At 36.4% G+C, this 17125-nt stretch overlaps 1 protein-coding gene and 1 long non-coding RNA gene across 2 annotated transcripts in view; both read right to left on the reverse strand.

The window, feature by feature from the left end:
• LOC124173289 (zinc finger protein 182-like) overlaps window positions 1-12120 on the reverse strand; it is a 277634-nt gene extending 265514 nt beyond the window's left edge. Inside the window, exons 1-3 of the mRNA XM_046552808.1 lie at window positions 12091-12120; window positions 11750-11869; window positions 5875-6000 (exon numbers count right to left, since the gene is read on the reverse strand). Coding sequence (XP_046408764.1) covers window positions 5875-6000; window positions 11750-11869; window positions 12091-12120 — 276 coding nt within the window. The remainder of the gene's footprint in view (window positions 1-5874; window positions 6001-11749; window positions 11870-12090) is intronic.
• A 585-nt stretch (window positions 12121-12705) lies between these two features.
• On the reverse strand, window positions 12706-16156 carry LOC124173065. The gene is made up of 2 exons (XR_006868375.1): window positions 16116-16156; window positions 12706-12764 (listed from the first exon to the last, which is right to left on the reverse strand). It is a non-coding gene; the product is annotated as an uncharacterized LOC124173065 (long non-coding RNA).
• Window positions 16157-17125: the final 969 nt, after the last annotated feature.

A 17125-nucleotide genomic window follows, 5' to 3' on the forward strand; every position in this document is an offset into this window, starting at 1 on the left:
AAGTCAGAAAATCAGTCATAAAAGTGAATAATTTCAATTTACCAATGACCAACTGAAAACACATATGTATCAATGAACGTGAATTATTTTGTGGAATATATTTTCGATGTATTTCTTTTGCTTCTCACCTCCTCTTTGGTTTTACAACAGAATAGTTCAGCTGAAAAAATATCCAAAGAGGCATTTCAACAAATCGATTTGAATATTTTAAAACATTGGAGAACACCGCATGATTTGACTGGTATGAAGGCATCGGTAGGGACATTAGATTATATTAAAGCACAGCACCGTGCCATCTGAAAGTGACCTAAGCCTTACTTGTATGCAACTATTTGAGGCCCTTAAAAGCACTCATCCATGGCTTCCATTGTGGACTTATGGGACATTGTCAAATTTTCAATAATTGCTCTAGTCACAGTAAAAGTTGGCTAAATAAAAGCATAAACATATACATCCTCCACATTAACATCAATCCCTCCAAGTAAAGAGTTATTTGCAACCCATAAGAGTACTCACCAAATGCAGACTCATGGGCAATAGCTGAACTCTCAAATGGGTCCCCATCCTCACTTAAAGTAGGCTGGAAGTAATCATCAAGATATTAATCATGCACGAAAAAAGATTCAGGACCTTTTTTGAAAGGATTGATTTAAACTTTTTTATACACCACATTTAATCAAAATTTGGAATTCCGCAGAAATTTTTTCCTTACAAAATAAAAATATTTTCGACACTTAAGGGAATTAAATATTATTCCATTTTTTTCAACATGTAAACAGTCGAATAAAATCAACAGATTTAGGCGTTACTTGGTGGAACGATGAGATATTCATGGTTAAATAAAAAACACAGTACTATTCCACAACTTTATATTTTTGCAGTCTACTTGTTTCAACGTTACAACGTCATTATCAAGACTAACTGAGAAAAGCATACAACATCCAGCCTTATTTATCCAACAATAATGTGAGGGAAGGAGGAGGGGGGGGGGAACTAAATAGGAGGAGCATTGAGCATTGTTGGTTGGGCATTGTTGGTTGGATAGGAGGTTCAAAACAAAAAGTATAAACGCTTGGGGAGGTGGGGGGGGGGCAGGCAGATAAAAGTCAGGTGGTAACTTCTCATTAACCTCGTTACCACCTGACTTTTATCTGCCTGCCCCCCCCACCTCCCCAAGCTTTTATACTTTTTGTTTTGAACCTCCTATCCAACCAACAATGCTCAATGCTCCTCCTATTTAGTTCCCCCCCCTCCTCCTTCCCTCACATTATTGTTGGATAAATAAGGCTGGATGTTGTATGCTTTTCTCAGTTAGTCTTGATAATGACGTTGTAACGTTGAAACTAGTAGACTGCAAAAATATAAAGTTGTGGAATAGTACTGTGTTTTTATTTAACCATGAATGTAAACAGTCTTTGATTTATGTTCCGCCTGCATTGTAATATTATCTTCATTAGATAACTCTGCAATGGATGTAATTTAGTTCATGTGATACCATATAATAATTAATGTTTCTTTGGCAATGAATGAACTGAAATAACGTAATGGAAACTAGGCATCCGTGTGAAAAAATGGGATAAAATCTGATGCTTCTATATTGCAGAAAAAGATGTCCACACAGAAAACTATATTCTTCAGTGAAAATCATGGAAATAATGATGTACAGCAGGCTTTTGTACAACTTTGTAAAGTGAAAAGTAGAAACAAATTATTAAAAGAGTGCTGCATGCTAATGTAGAACTTAGGACCTCCAGATATTAGACAAACACCATTACCACCACACTACCACTGCTACTTGAAAGGAGAACATTTCTAGGGGAATATACATATTAGGTATATAAATGTTGAACTGCATTCCACTTTTAAAACCATTGGTTATATAACCCAACATGGGAGGATATTTGAGGACAGGTCCCTATGAACTACAACACTACAGAGTTTGATTGAAATGTGAGACCTGATTTTCTTAATGAGCTATGAATTATCAGTCCTGGGATTTCATATTGTAAAAAAACATCTTCATGAGGTATGATTTATTGGTCGCAGGATATTTTGTAGTAAAAGAAATATCATATTGATACTTGCATTATCGGTACCAAGATTTCACGTAGAAAAATACAAGGCAAGAAAACTACAACAATTAAATACAAAATGAAGAGGAAAAAAATGACTTTTTTTGAGATAAGAATATGTACTCTTTTCAGTTATAAGTAACTTTGAATCGAATAGGTAAGACTGCCTGCAAATACTCGTGGGTAAGCCTAACTTGCAATGGGAGACCACGAACCTTGCTACGCCTTTTTCAATGCCGTATTTTTCATGGCCTTCGGAATGGTAAACACATCTCTGAACTAGTAGTGGTTCTGTTGTATGGGCCTTAGTTTGGCTGCTATTGATTAATTTTCATGCTGTACTTTTCACAAGCCGCCTATTGATCCATAATATCTCACCTCTTAGCAGACGGGTCAGGTGGGGTAGTGGTAGCATTTCAGGCTACCACACAGGGGACCAGGGCTTCATCATGGCAATATATTTAGTCTTGATTGTGATCATACAGCGCCACCTTTTTCAATAATTTTAATAGGGTTGTTAACCTCAAACGAAATTACACATTCAAGTAGATGCTAAGGTGAGTTTTGGCTAACAATTCATAGTGGTGAAAAAATTTCTGCAATTCGAGATTCCAGACAAGAGAGACGCTATCTAGCGGCCAAATTCGCAAGTACTGGTTGAGGGATACCCCTATTAGCATTCAGAAGAAGCACGTTGAGATTCAGTGGCGTTGAGCAGTTTTTTGAGATTTAAAATCTCTTTCATTGACTTTAATCTCTATAATTTAATTTTTAGTCGTATTAGAGATAATTAATTACATCGTAGCATAGTTTTAGCTGAGTTAGTATACCATTTTAAGTTATTTATTAAGTGATTAGTTACCAGGCTCGTGTGGTCCTCTTTTTTAGGATTTTAATTTATTATTACCTTAATTTTCCGTAGTCTTAGGCGGTTGTTGATTGAAAATTTTAGTAATCTGTATCTTGTTGATAATCTCTCTAGTTTTTAGAATAGCTCATTCAGTTTTAAGGGTCATTGTCATTCTTCTTTAAGTAGGTTAGCATTTTACTAGTGTACTAGTTTTGTTAGATCATTTTTTAAATCATTTAACTGGTTATTTGCACGCATTATTAGTTTAATACTTTTTAAAGTTGTTAATGATAGGTTAGTTACTTAGGTATTCCGGGTTTTGCGTTAGATAGTAGATATCGCCACTTAGTCTTGAAGTGATTCTGGCAATGGCTAGTGGAGGTACGAAGTTTTCGCCGAGGAAGCATTGCTGTGTAGCCTATTAGGGGGTTATTTGAAACATAAGACAACTAAAATTTAAATAAGATACCTTACTTGCTTGTTGGGAACTGAGTCAATCAATGAGAAGGCACGTTCATTGGTAGAAAAATATTTATACTCATAGAGCTATTTTGATTGCATCTAAGGGTGAGCAATAATGCAAAGGATAAAACAATAGGTTATTTATCCTCAAATTTTATGCCAGTTCAAAGCTATATACAGATTTATTACAAATTAGAGAGAGCCAAATTATAATAAGCAATACACTACTAAAGCTAAAAACATTTAACGTTGGTCCAATCCTTACCAAAATATTAAAAATCTCCAAAATTATATTTTTTGCAGGAATGGCTCTGACGTCACACACAGCTACTTCGCTGACTACATGCTTTCAGTGAATGCCGTTATCCAAGCCATACTTGAATTTGTGGATGCCATGGTGAGAAATGCCTTCGGATTGTGGTTTTGTGGGGGCTAATTCTAATACTGCACCTAATATGTGCCTGATGCTCATTTTTCATTTTCAATTTTTTTCAATAAATAGTGGTCAAGGCAAGAAAAAATCTAAATACGCAGAAAATATATCTAATGATGACATTTTTAGCGCTCTGGAAATTCAAGGAGTCAAGCGTGCAAGGTAAGAGTTAATGCATATTAACTATGATAACACTGTAAAATATGTTAATTGTACCTATGAGTATATTTTGTATCAAGCTGAGCTGATCCTTGTATTCCACACTTTTCGCTTAGCCTTTTAAGGGTTAAATTTTTTAATATAAAAGCGCTGAAACTGCTGCCAGTATCCCCTCCATGTGTACTTTCATTTAAGACAGTAAAATAATTGGTGAACAACCCTATTACGACAACCATAGACATGAGACTATTTTTTTATCATCATAATGGCATTTATGTATTTAAGCAGTGTCATTTCAAACACGGAGATACGATGACTACACTAGCAAAGGAAAATAATTTCAACTAATAAATAGGGTGAAATAAAAGTTGATGGCCCTGGACCGGGCGTGCTGGCATATAAAATACGTCAATCCTCGAAAACCAAGGATTTCAACATTGCACGTATATTCTGGGCTAGAATGGTCTCGGGCATTCCTACTATGTACTTTGACTGTCTTTATTGTGAGTTTTCAAAGTTTGAGGTATTGAAGCTAATATTTTAGGATCACGAAGAGGAACCCATCACACGTGGCGTATAAATTACGCCACGTGACCAGCCGTGTACCACCTGCGTACCTTCATATCTGTATCACACAAGATAATGTACAAGATTTAACTACTATATAGAAATAAAGATTAATTTAAACTAAAATCGAGTGTTATCATGTGTGCACATAACGTGGGCAAAGTATGCCATTCTCCCGGTTGTGTAGAAATAACAGTCGCGCCCGCTAGAGGGTTAAAGGCAACAATTACACCAAATGAGTCTTGTGTTTGCCACTTCCCAAAATCTTCTGTAGCCCTTCCAATATAATAACAAGAGGCCCACCAATAAATGTCATTTCTTCGAGAAAAGCCACTGTCATAGCCCGTCAATCTTTCGGTATGTTTTTGAGGAGAGTAGCAAGTGGAGCCCTCACTTCTCCGTATTGGAAATGACAGTACATAAATACCTAAACGCCATTATGATGATAAAAAACTAGTCTCATGTCTATGTATGTCGCAATTAAAATTAATGAAAAAGTTGACGCCGTATGATCACAATGAAGACAACAAAATATATAGCCATGACGAAGCCCTGAGCCCTGGTCCCCTGAGTGGAAGGCCTAAATGCTAACCACTACCCCAACTGACCGGTACGCTGAGTAGTGCGATATTATGGAACTATACGCGGCTTGTGTAAAGTAACACATGAAAATATATGAATTAAAGCCAAATTAAGGCCCATTCAACGGAAAAACTGCTAGTGCAGGGATGTGTTCAGCATTGCAAAGGCCTTAAAAATACGTCATTGAAAAAGGCGCAGCAAGGTTTGCGATGAGGGCAAACATGTAGGCCACTTACTGAGGTACCAATAAAAGTAGCATAAACGTGCCAAACACTTTTAGCTTGTGGCCAATACATTCCTACTTTCTTTTGTGCGATGTTGGACGGTAACCAGTTACTAACAAGCATCTATGAAAGGCATTTGACACCAAAATAATGGGTAGCTTCTGAAAATCACAGGTATTTTTTGTCATCACAAGAATAACAGCACACGTATGAAACACTTTGGACCACCGAGGTGCCACACTTCCCCACTGGAGGGCTAATGAGGTTACGTTTATCGGTCCCAGGATTTTATATAGTTATGTATAAGGCAAGAAAACTACTACACAAATGAACAACATAAAAAGGAAAAACCAGCTTTTTTATGATAAGAAAACTTATTCGAGTAATTAGTAACTTTGAATCAAATAGGTTACCTTTAAACCTACATAAAAATTACAATGTCCTCGCAGTTTCCATGATAAACATTTTTACCCACTATATCCTTCAATAATTAATTGAATTCCATAATAATAATTCCATACATACCTGGGCATTCTCATCTGGAGATGGTTCCTCCTTTGCCCCGACCAGCGTCCAATCCAGGTCTGCCACCATGGCTCCCCTGCCCTGAGCTTCCACCTTTTCGCCTTGGGAAGCAGTTAAGGTATTGGGCTGCAACATAAACACCAATCATCATCATAAATGATTGACACACAGAAATATTAAAATAAAACTTTTAGGAATTTCTCATATGAATAAAATTAAAGTTAGTTTCAAATGGATGTATTCTTCATATTACCTGCAAGCTGCCTTAAGGTAATTAATGTCAGGAATTTATAATATTTATAATTATTTTGTTAAAACTGCCACTTTACTATATAACTATTACTTCTTATTTTCATCGCAAAATCCCTGCAAAAGCCACCTGATGATCCTCAGGGCAATCGTTTCTGGAGATGCAGAACTCCAGATAAAATCTTATTCGTAACAGTAACTTATTTTATGAAAGAACTTTGCATGAGAATCCATAGCTCATAGGTAATAACATACATTCATGAAAATATAGGGTCAAAAATGGAGGATAAATTTAGTGTATATTTTGGTTTATAATTCAGTTTAGAGACATCAAACATTTTGAATAATAAATTAAACTTCCTCAGACAAGATGTAACAGAAGGCCATTCTGAGTTAACAACAAAGAGAAATCTGTAGATTATCCTTGCTAGAACTCCTTATAGCACAAAGCTTGCATAGGTTCAATGGGAAAATATGAAGGTTCATTTACTTTGCATGGACAACTGATGAGTAGGGATGGGAAAATTTTGCCATCATGAATTCTACGTATTTAGACACAAAGTGTCCTGGTTGAGGTAAGACATTACAATATACCTCAAAGTGACTGGGGATATGACTTTTGAACTCACGAAATGTTGCAAATTGTGTCCCAAAATACGAATTTTTATTTTTTTGGGGAAAATTTTGAAACTGTAATTTCAATCACAGGAAAAAGCATTACATTACACGGAATGGTTTCAATTCGATTAAAATTAACACAAGTGGGAGTATTCCTTAGGTATGTGGACGAGTGCAGTTCCTCATAGCATAACTAATGTTGCGATACAATCGCGGGAGGATAGCATCGCGTGTTTTCGATTTGCTGCCATACTAGGCAATATGTGGCAATCTCACATCCTTACTCTGAGGGAATAACCATCTATTTTCTCTCTCAGTTGAACAACAGAAGAGCAATGTATGACATTTTTTCTTATCAACATCACAAATGGAATATTATATTAGTAGAGGAATCTGAAGCATGCCCCTAGAACTGTTGTCACTCCGTGAGCATTAAAATCAGATGTCAGTGGTAAATCCAGAGTAGAACCGTCCGCTAGCCCGGCGCTAGCCTGATGAATGCACCCATGGACTGCACGTGCCTGAATATCTGCTGTTTGGATCTCTACCTTTTAGCTATGTCTGTCAAATAACTGACTTTTCAGCGGCAATTGTCAAATATTGCTGCTGGTGTCTCAGATATTCTAGTTATTTTGACGAGTTATTGTAGTGCAGAATGAAAAATTAAGCAAAAGAGACAGGGCATTTCAGTAACCAAAGGATGAATTTTATTGTATCGATAAAAGTATGGCAATGTTCCAATTCTGCAATTGTCAGGTAGCTTGGGAAAGGAAAGACTCGATTGAAAAACGTTGGAAATCTTCGAAGCATCTAACTGCTGCCAAATTTGGTAAGTATGGATATTCTTTAAAGTTACAAACATCAATCACTCTCTGCATCAACTGCTGCCATGAAAAACCAAATTGCTTATCATTTTGGAAAGTGGGTAGTATGAAACTTTCTCAAAGCTGACATTCTTCTCTACAAATTGGAAAATGAGCACATGAAGTCATTTTTGAACGACAGAAATAGAAGGATCAACAACTTTCCTATTTCCACATGGTGATTTATTGAGACCGACCATGGTTTCGTTGCAGCGTGAAATTATCAAGGTTGCTGTAACGAAACCATGGTTGGTCTCAAAGAATTACCATGTGGAAAAAGGAAAGTTGTTGATCCTTCTATTCCTGCGATTATGGATTTCCACAAAGTTACACCCGCTAGAGTTAATTATTTTCGAATGAATTCGTTGAGGGCAAGTATACGAGTACAGCAGCTTTTTGTAATTCTAGTCCAAGCATTCTAATCCTTTCCATAGCAATAGGAAAACTAACGTTTTATTTACTGCTGTGAATAATTTTACTTCACTACTGGTGCTGGAGAAATTACCTACATTTGCCAACTTAGGGACAAATACATTCCTGATCTAAAATACAAAGACAGGCCAACATGAAGACTCAACTGAAGGACAAGTAGGTGATAGTTTTTTTGTGATAAAACAAAGGAAAAGAGAGAAGAAAATGTTTTTGTGATCTTGCTAAAAATTGTTGAACTTCTTGATAGTGCCTTGGACATTGTAGTTGGTGACGTGTGTACTTTGGAAACAGCTAATTCAAAAACATGTTCAAGAGCAATTTTAGACACACTGAAGAAATATGAAATACCACTCGATAATGTAACAGCATTAGTGTCAGACTCTGCTCGCTAAATGACAAAATGTTTTCATGCAATGGAGGATTTGTTGTCAGACATTGTTCTGATTATTCAGTGCTGGGGCCATCAACTTAATTTAGTACTGTATACTCTTGTAAAAGATCTGCATATTTTGCATCAAGCAGTATCCAAAGTGAGGATGCCATTCCTTAACACATGAAAAAGGAAGCACCTTTATAGAAAACATATCTGAATACAGCCTACCCCGAATCAGCAAGTGCCACTATTTCCTCAGCCATTTTTAACCAGGTGGAGCTCCTGGTGTGAATCTGTGGCATATTTTGCAACACATGCAAAAGGTCATTGTAGGGTTTATGCACAGTGGGAACATGACACGTGACAATGATGGGTTGATTTTTCTCATAGTATTTCAGAAGAAGACTAGGAATCAATCCAAATACAGGCTATGTTCATCACAGAACATGGCAAACACATTGTTGAAATGATCACATCTCTGGAGGGACACTCACAGCCAGCTGTACCTATTCTAGATGGGCAGCTAAGGGTAATTCAGCAAGCACTTGAACTCATTGTATGAGGGAGTTACGGGAGCAATATTATTAAACTACTAGAGGATTGTGGAAGGGGAGTCGGTAGGGGCTAAATGAGTGCAGTTCTGTCCAGTGCAGCTTCCCATGCTGTAACCAAGCTACTGGAGTTCCGGGCTTTATTTGACTCTACAGCATTACCTATGTTATTCTCGATCCCGTGGGATTTGTAAAAGAAGTAATTTAGATTGAAATTTACTTATTAGAAAGAATTAAAGCCTACTAGCCACACTAAACAGCATGCAATTTTTATACATATCACATTCCCCATTTCACTACCGACAGGCATTATAGCTTAATTTTTGACTTAAATCGATTTTCCCGGTTCCACCACTGAGGTGATTGTCTGCAGTCATAACACAGCCACAAGGGAAGTGTCACTTAACCAAGATATATTCAGTTAAACAATGGTACTGTCCCTTTTCTAGGTTTTGAAATAAAAACTAACGTAAGTATATATTCAAACTTGCAGCTTTTGAGAAAACACCGAAATGTCTATTTGAAACAACCGAATTTCCAATTTCAAAGTACTGCTTTTCTCCCTCTCAAACCATCAAAAAATTCACATCCCTAATCATAAGTGGTGTTTTCTTGAGGAATTTTACATCCAGGGACTAAATAAAAATTTGCAATTCATTTCAAGTTGAACATCATTAGCTTTCCCGGAAATAACTGAACCATTTACAACTTATTAGCTCAAAAGGCATAAGACAGTGCTTTCAAACACGTGAAGTTGTTTCAGGTGGAAAAGAAATATATCCGTGATAAAATATAAAAAACAAATGATAACATCACCACTTTAAAGTATAAATACACTACTTACCATGGCTTCAATAATATGCGATTTTCATGTTTCATAACCTTACAAACAGACTTATATGCTAAGCTACACAAAGCAGAGTAACCAGTTCATTTATAAGCCACAGAAAGTCTAGCTACCATTGATGGAAGAAGCATGAAAGAAATAGACAATGGAATAGTAAAGGCACAAGGAGCATTCTCCAAAAAAGAATGTTCTACTCACAACTGAGAATACAAATACAGAGGTAAGGAAACAATGCATCAGATTCTAAGTACGGAACATACTTATAATTGGTGGCTTCAAAATTTACAGCTGCAGAACAGTTAAGAGATAATTGTGAGTTTAAACTTCCATGCAATATTCCTTCGATGATCTCTATTTTCAAAGCAATTCACCTCTTTCAATTTCTATTCTAGGTAAATGGTTTTTCATGATAACTTCTTGATTTTTCTACCCGCATTCCTATATTTGGCCATTGTTCTCTTGGTTTTCCCTTTGTATGGCTCTATCAAAATCACCCACTGCAGCACAGTATTCCTGTGTCACAAAGGTCCTACGACTGCTGGGAGGGAATGATGCGATTGTGTTTGAAACTAATGCAGACCCTTTATGTGTTGATACTATTCATACACAACTCGGCCACCACTCCATTTCTCCTGCGTAAATACCAATGACCTCGAAGTCTTTAGCATAGATCCTCTACCTGGAAGTCAATCGCCCGATAACCTATGATGGCAAAAATTACATCTCATACCGTATTGCTTAAAGAAACTCATTTCCACTAGCTCCACGCATAATTAATGATCTAAATTAACTATTGTTATTCTGTTAAAGAGTGGAGATAAATTACTTTGGTAGGCCAACTATCTAAATCCAATGATGAGTAATGCTTTTGTCCATTGCACAGCAATGGATTTCAATTAATATAGGGACAAAGAAGATTTGAGGCAAGCAATATTAGTAAAATGCATAAAATGATATCACTTTCGTGAGCACTGAGCGCAAGTTCACGTGTTATCATGAGAGCGATAAAGTTTTTTGATTAGGCTATACTGGATTTTTATTGCGCTATACGAGGCATGGGTGTACATCCATCTGAGCCACAAATTATCCATGGCAGTGGCAACATACCACTGGCAATACCATTAGAACATTACCAATTCATTTTCCTTGTATTTTTTGGACACAACGTGCAGAAAAATATGAAAGAAAACAGTGGCGCGGGGAAGAAGCCGACCTTATGCAACAAGCATCACATATCTATCCCGCTGTGCAGTCGACAGGAGAGGGAAAAACGGAAGCCGCACAGGGGGTTGATTTTGAGTTTCACATGGTCAGCTTTGAAATAGTTAACATCACTAACAATTGATACCTTTTGGCAATCGACTAGCATTGCCGATGCCCAACACTCAATTCAAATATGGTAAACAAGGTCTAAAATATCCATCATCCCCACAGTAAATTCCTCTTCACTTTCATCACAAAATCCAATTCTGCAACATTTTGATTCCTATGAACATCATTCTCTCATAAGCAATACGAGTTATGTAGTTGAATCTAGCTAGCAGCTACATTATGATGTCATGGTCAATCTGTTTCACTGAACGTAAGTCAATAGTATTCAGTTTAACTCTCGATTCCTAACATCCCCCCTTCCACTCCATGGCAAACGGAAATGAAACTGTTTGTGCGATCACATAACAAATGACTGCTCAGTGCTGAGATGATAGAAATCTTACTTGCTCAGCAAGCAAAGTTGAGCAGCCAGTTTGGCAAAATACACCAAATCTGTTCATTATATTTAATTTAAACGATTCAAACATGAAAGCTCTTCTGTAGTTGTTCATGATTGAACAGGCAAGGCAAAATGCAGTATGTTTCTGCAGAAAGGTCTTAGGAATAATGCAAATTGGAATGACATTGTGCCAGAGAAAAATTAAATTACACTTGGCAAAAGTACACTCACCAGGTCAACAGTGGCCAATGGGTCAGAGGCATCACTTAAAATTCCAGCTGGATGTGACGTGTCGAGAACAGGAGAGTTCCCTTCACTCAGAGGGTCTTCTTTCTCATCCTTCACGTGAAACTAGGAGAGAACAATGGGCGTCACTCAATAAAAGCAAAACAATAATTCCCTCAGTCGATAATGAAAACTCCTCTTTTAATTGAGACCACTCCAGCTGGCCAAAATACTCATGAGAATCTTGCAACTCACAGATCAAACTCAAGAATATTAATGCTCAACTAGGGAGCAGGGAGCTATGCTGCCAAGAGCACATGATTTTAATGAGAGTATTGGCCACTTACATTAAGGGCACCACAGTGGGAACGATACATTGAGGTTCCACTGAAAATTGATTTGTCTTCATCATTTCTTCACCTAGGCTTATAAAAAGGATCCACAATAGTTTATGCTGGTTCCTCAGTTGAAACAATGGAGGATGATGGCTTGAACAAATACAGGGCAATCATGAGAGACAGCCTTGCAATAGCCACCACTAATGGCTTGAACAGAGATTTGACAAGGGATTCCGAAATTATACTCCATGGGATAAGAGACATTTCTGTCAACAGATTATCAATGCTGTACCACTGCTGTTGACTTGCACGAAAAAAAATTGTGTGTTTCCACTTCCTGCCTCATGTGTCACTACTAGAAAGAACAACATCTGAAGGTTGCATTATGCCAGTGACTTCCCACCAAAATTCTTAAATTTATAACAGACACACCCCCATTCCTCATACAACCGAGAAATTTGTATAACTGAAGGTGATTAGACTCAGTGTTCACTGTAAATGAGATTATAACTTACCAACTTATCGTCCCTGGGCAATAAGCAGTCTGGCACAGGAATGTACACTTCAGTCATTTGGGCTGAGCATGCGAACTCTGAAGTGTTTTCAATGACATCTTGAATGCAGTCCTTAGTCTCCACAAAAGGCTCCGACTCCTCATCTTCTGTCCCTCCTCCTTCAAAACTCTGCAGAAAAAGTAACAGGGATAAACCTTTATCTCTTTAAAACACATACATGGGGTACTCAAAGCATTACGGAGAAAAATGTTACACGTATTGCCTCTGCTATCATATAAAAATAGCTTGGTCTCTGCATGCCTGGTAATCAAATACTGAAAAGCTACAGCACAAACTAAAAAAAATTAACAGGAAGATCGCTGATATTCCAGGTTCACACAGTGTCTTTTCTACATATCTTAGGGACCATGGAAGCTGCCCCTTCACAGCATAATACACGACAGAGAATGGAGATTATTCAGATGTATTATTTTTCCGTTTTTTTTTCAAATCATGAGAAATCAAAAGAGAGACTGAAGATTCAATTTTTTGCAGTTAAGAAAATGAATTGATCAAGTTTCTTATTCTTGCACTCAATTTGCTTCTGCAATTATCATTTTTGTAGTAGTAGCTGTTACCTGGCCAATATCACTATTTATTCTTTTCTCAAGGGTAGAGCCATATAAAAAACAAGTGGAGATTGTTTTCAATGTTCCTATTATGCTCTTATACCTCCTGTTAATACTCAAATATAAACTCTAGAAGAGAATACAAGGTGTAATATTTATGGAGAAAGAAAACAGACCTCAAAATCATCTTCTCTTCCATAACTATTTCATGAAATGGATTTTTAAATTACCCTGTTATTATTATCCTTAAAACATGCGAAACCAATCACACAGCAATTATGTATTATTCTCGAAACAAAGTTCCTACTGCCTGTCAATAGATGGCTATAGCACTGATTGTTGGTCAATTTTGAACTACCAGAATAATCATGACTCAAGCTTAGACATTAGGTAAACAAACTGCTCAATAACCATGATGAATATGTCACAGCATCAGATACTTAGTGTTGAGAGAAGAGCAGAATAAAGTTGACCGAGATACTGCTATAAAAGAAACACTGTTACACGATTGGTATCATTGCTTCAAGGACAATCATTTCAATGATGACAACTGTCTATGTAAAGAAAGGCCAAAAACCTCCAGAGAAAATCAATTGGAGGCATTGCTCAAAGATGATCAATGCCATACTCAAGAAGTGACTGCTTTGTATTTGTAGTTGCCCACCAAGCCATTTCCAAGGGATTGCATGCATTAGGAATTTAGTGTCAAGCGAGGAAATTGTGTTTTCAATTATTCAACAGTAATTCCACAGCACGAAACCTCACATCACAACGCCTAGAACATTAAATATTAAAACCTAACTGGAAACACTCAAATGCAAAGGCTGAATTCACTCACCAAATTCCCCAGACATTGAACCATCTTATTATTATTTGTTGAATTCAATATTACATGGTCTGGCAGATCAGCAGTTGCACTCATGTGAATACATTGAAAAGTGGCTTCATTCATGCATAACCTCAAAAGATGAACACTTAAACCATTCCAGTATTCAAGCTTTGCCACAATGATGGGAAAAAACTGCAGCTAGAAATGGACAACATCCTTCCTTTTACACCTCACCCACAAGATATTCTAATACCTACATTTCTATCATGTGGTGGACAGAGCCTCATTAATCAACCACAATTATAAATTATTAATCACATCAACCATTAAAATACAAAATAAATACACATCACGAACTAAATCCTTAACTCTACAGTTAGGTGGCAATGTTTCTCACCACAGTAATCTGCATAAATACAAAGGTATTAAAGAAATCATTAAAAAGCATTAATTATACCTTATGCACAAAGAAAATATTTCTGTCAACACACTCCAAACTCATTGAGCAAAATTGATCCACAAACTAAAACAGCATCCCATTCCAAATATCATGCGATCAGTACACAAAACATTATCAAAACAAATTTAAAAAATGTTTCAAGAGAATAGACCTTAAAATATATTGTAAGAATTAAGCTACTCAGAGTATGAATTTATAGCCCTTATTTACACCGATAGCCCCAAAAAAAATTAAGAATGCAAAAACTTTGCCAGGTATGCATATCATAAAAAGAATTATCACAGGTTTTCCCTGTATATAAAATCGTTAAAGTTAACATGGGAATTCCACTGGGTCCAATGTACGAGCTGTCCATCGTCATGAGTGCACAAGGACAACTCATTGAAATAGAAACGCCGGCCATGATGGAGTAAGAGAATCTGGCCTGGCGTAACTCCTGACTAAGCTTCTGCATGCCATATCCTTTGCAAAGATTTTGAAGACTGTTATGAAGGATAAACATCTCAGTACCTAAAAAATATATATCCTAACACAGGTAACCTTTGAACTTGTTTATGCTGAGGTCATATTTAAACTTGCTAATCACTAAATTTATAGAGAACTTTCAAATTTTATAATGTACTTTAAGAAACAAAATAGAGTTTATCTAAAAGATTGTGTAAAAAACTGATTTTACAAGTAAAACGCAAATAATTTTAAAAAGGGCACTAACAGAAATGGTTCTAGACAAATATGCTGTGATTGAAATAATCAAAGTTGATGCAAATATAAAAATTGTATTCCAATATTGGAAAATAGAAAACTAAATAAAAATAAACTTAACAAATACAGAAAAGATATACCAAATCAAAATTCCTAATTTTCTTTCTAATTTTACATTTTTGATGAAAATGTTTTCTGGGTTAATTTTTCCGCACTTAAATTAATTTCTAATACTTTGCCAATCTTGCCTTCATTGTAACCACCATCTATTCATACAAGATGACTCGAAAATAAACAATCAATTTCCGAAACTTCGCAAAGATATTTTTAGTTATACATAACCATAGCCTCATGAGATCATAGTTAAAGGTAAGAAATGGGCCCCGAGCTAAAGAAAGGTAATATATTTGCGTGCAACTGTGACTTTATTTGACAACGCATAGACAAACCAATTTCTGGGTCTCTGACACTTTAATCTTTAGCAGCAAATCGTCAGGGATTTTTTTGTTCCCTTTAACATGCTCCGATTACCTAATCAAATACCTACTTAAAAAGGTAGCGTGGCATAGCGCAGTGGGTAGATTGCCTTTTTGAGTTGATAAATGGTGAGTTTGAATGCCATTCTTTCCTGGATATCGTAGTTTAGCACACACTTAATTTCACTAGATGACAAAATGTCTTCAATCGTCCCCATTGTAACACAAACAGCAACATTAATAGGACCTTGCCAACGATTGACGGATAGGGAAAAACCAAATTTACGGGAAATTGGACTTGTTACACTTTTCCGTCAAACGTTTCGCAAAATATATCATTCTTGATTCCTACTTTTGTCTACATAAACCAAAGAGTTTCACCTTTAACTCTGCAATACTTATACTACACCAGTCTTCAAATAAGAAATTACGATAAGTACTCACCCTGAAGCAACTTTTTCTAAGAACTGCGTCTGATTCTAAACAAATCTTTTTGAAAACCCTGAATTCCGTAAGTTTCTTCAAACACAGTGGACACATGGTAGTGGGCAGGCCATCTCCGACAGTAATCTGAGAATTTAATAAACAAGTTGCACATCAATAGAGTTTGGAATGAAAACATGAAATGAAGTAAGCACCATTTTAAATAAAATCGATAAAATTTAATGTGCCACTTACTTGTAAGCCAACTAAATCATGTAGGGCATCCTTCACAGTTATATTGTACGCTACATTCGAAGTGAATATGCTGTAAAAACAATCATGCTTCTCCCTACAAAGTCTGCAAAGGTCTATTTCTGGATTCCTATCTGAAGATTCCGTGAAAATCCCGATGGTACGACTCATGTTTTCGATTCAAAATCTTATTCACTTTTTAAATCAGGTTTATCGTCAAAGAAATCATCTACTCAGTATTGACAAATATCACAAATTCCAACAAGGAAACTACATCGACTAAGATGATGAGTGAAAATATAATACTTTAGAATGCTAAACGAAAGGAACACGAAATCCAACAATTGATGAATCGACGGAAAGATATATCACGACTCAATAGCTTGGATTGAGAAATTTTTCAACAATTTATGACACAATTGTAAATTCTTTGGACAAGCATCCACGACAAGTTTAATCCACAACGATCACTTGTTATTATATGACTATACAATCAACCTCTGTATAGAACCGATGTTTTCTAGTTGCCATTTTATCCGCCAGTAGCACACCTATAGAGCAGGCCAAACATCCGTGTTTAAAGAGTATTTTCTTTCCATTTCAAAAAATAAAGGACCATTTCATTTAAAATTCATCACATTTTCGATTTATTGTAGTGTAAAAATGTTTGGTTAAAGGTTATTCAATCACCTGGCCGGAAACTAAATTTAAGCCCAACCTCGGCGTCCGCCAGGTCAGTCGCGTTACCTTGGCCCACAGTTTTCCCAACCCACGCATTC

Source organism: Ischnura elegans, assembly GCF_921293095.1.
Source record: "Ischnura elegans chromosome 13 unlocalized genomic scaffold, ioIscEleg1.1 SUPER_13_unloc_4, whole genome shotgun sequence".
NCBI classification, from domain to species: Eukaryota; Metazoa; Arthropoda; class Insecta; order Odonata; family Coenagrionidae; genus Ischnura; species Ischnura elegans.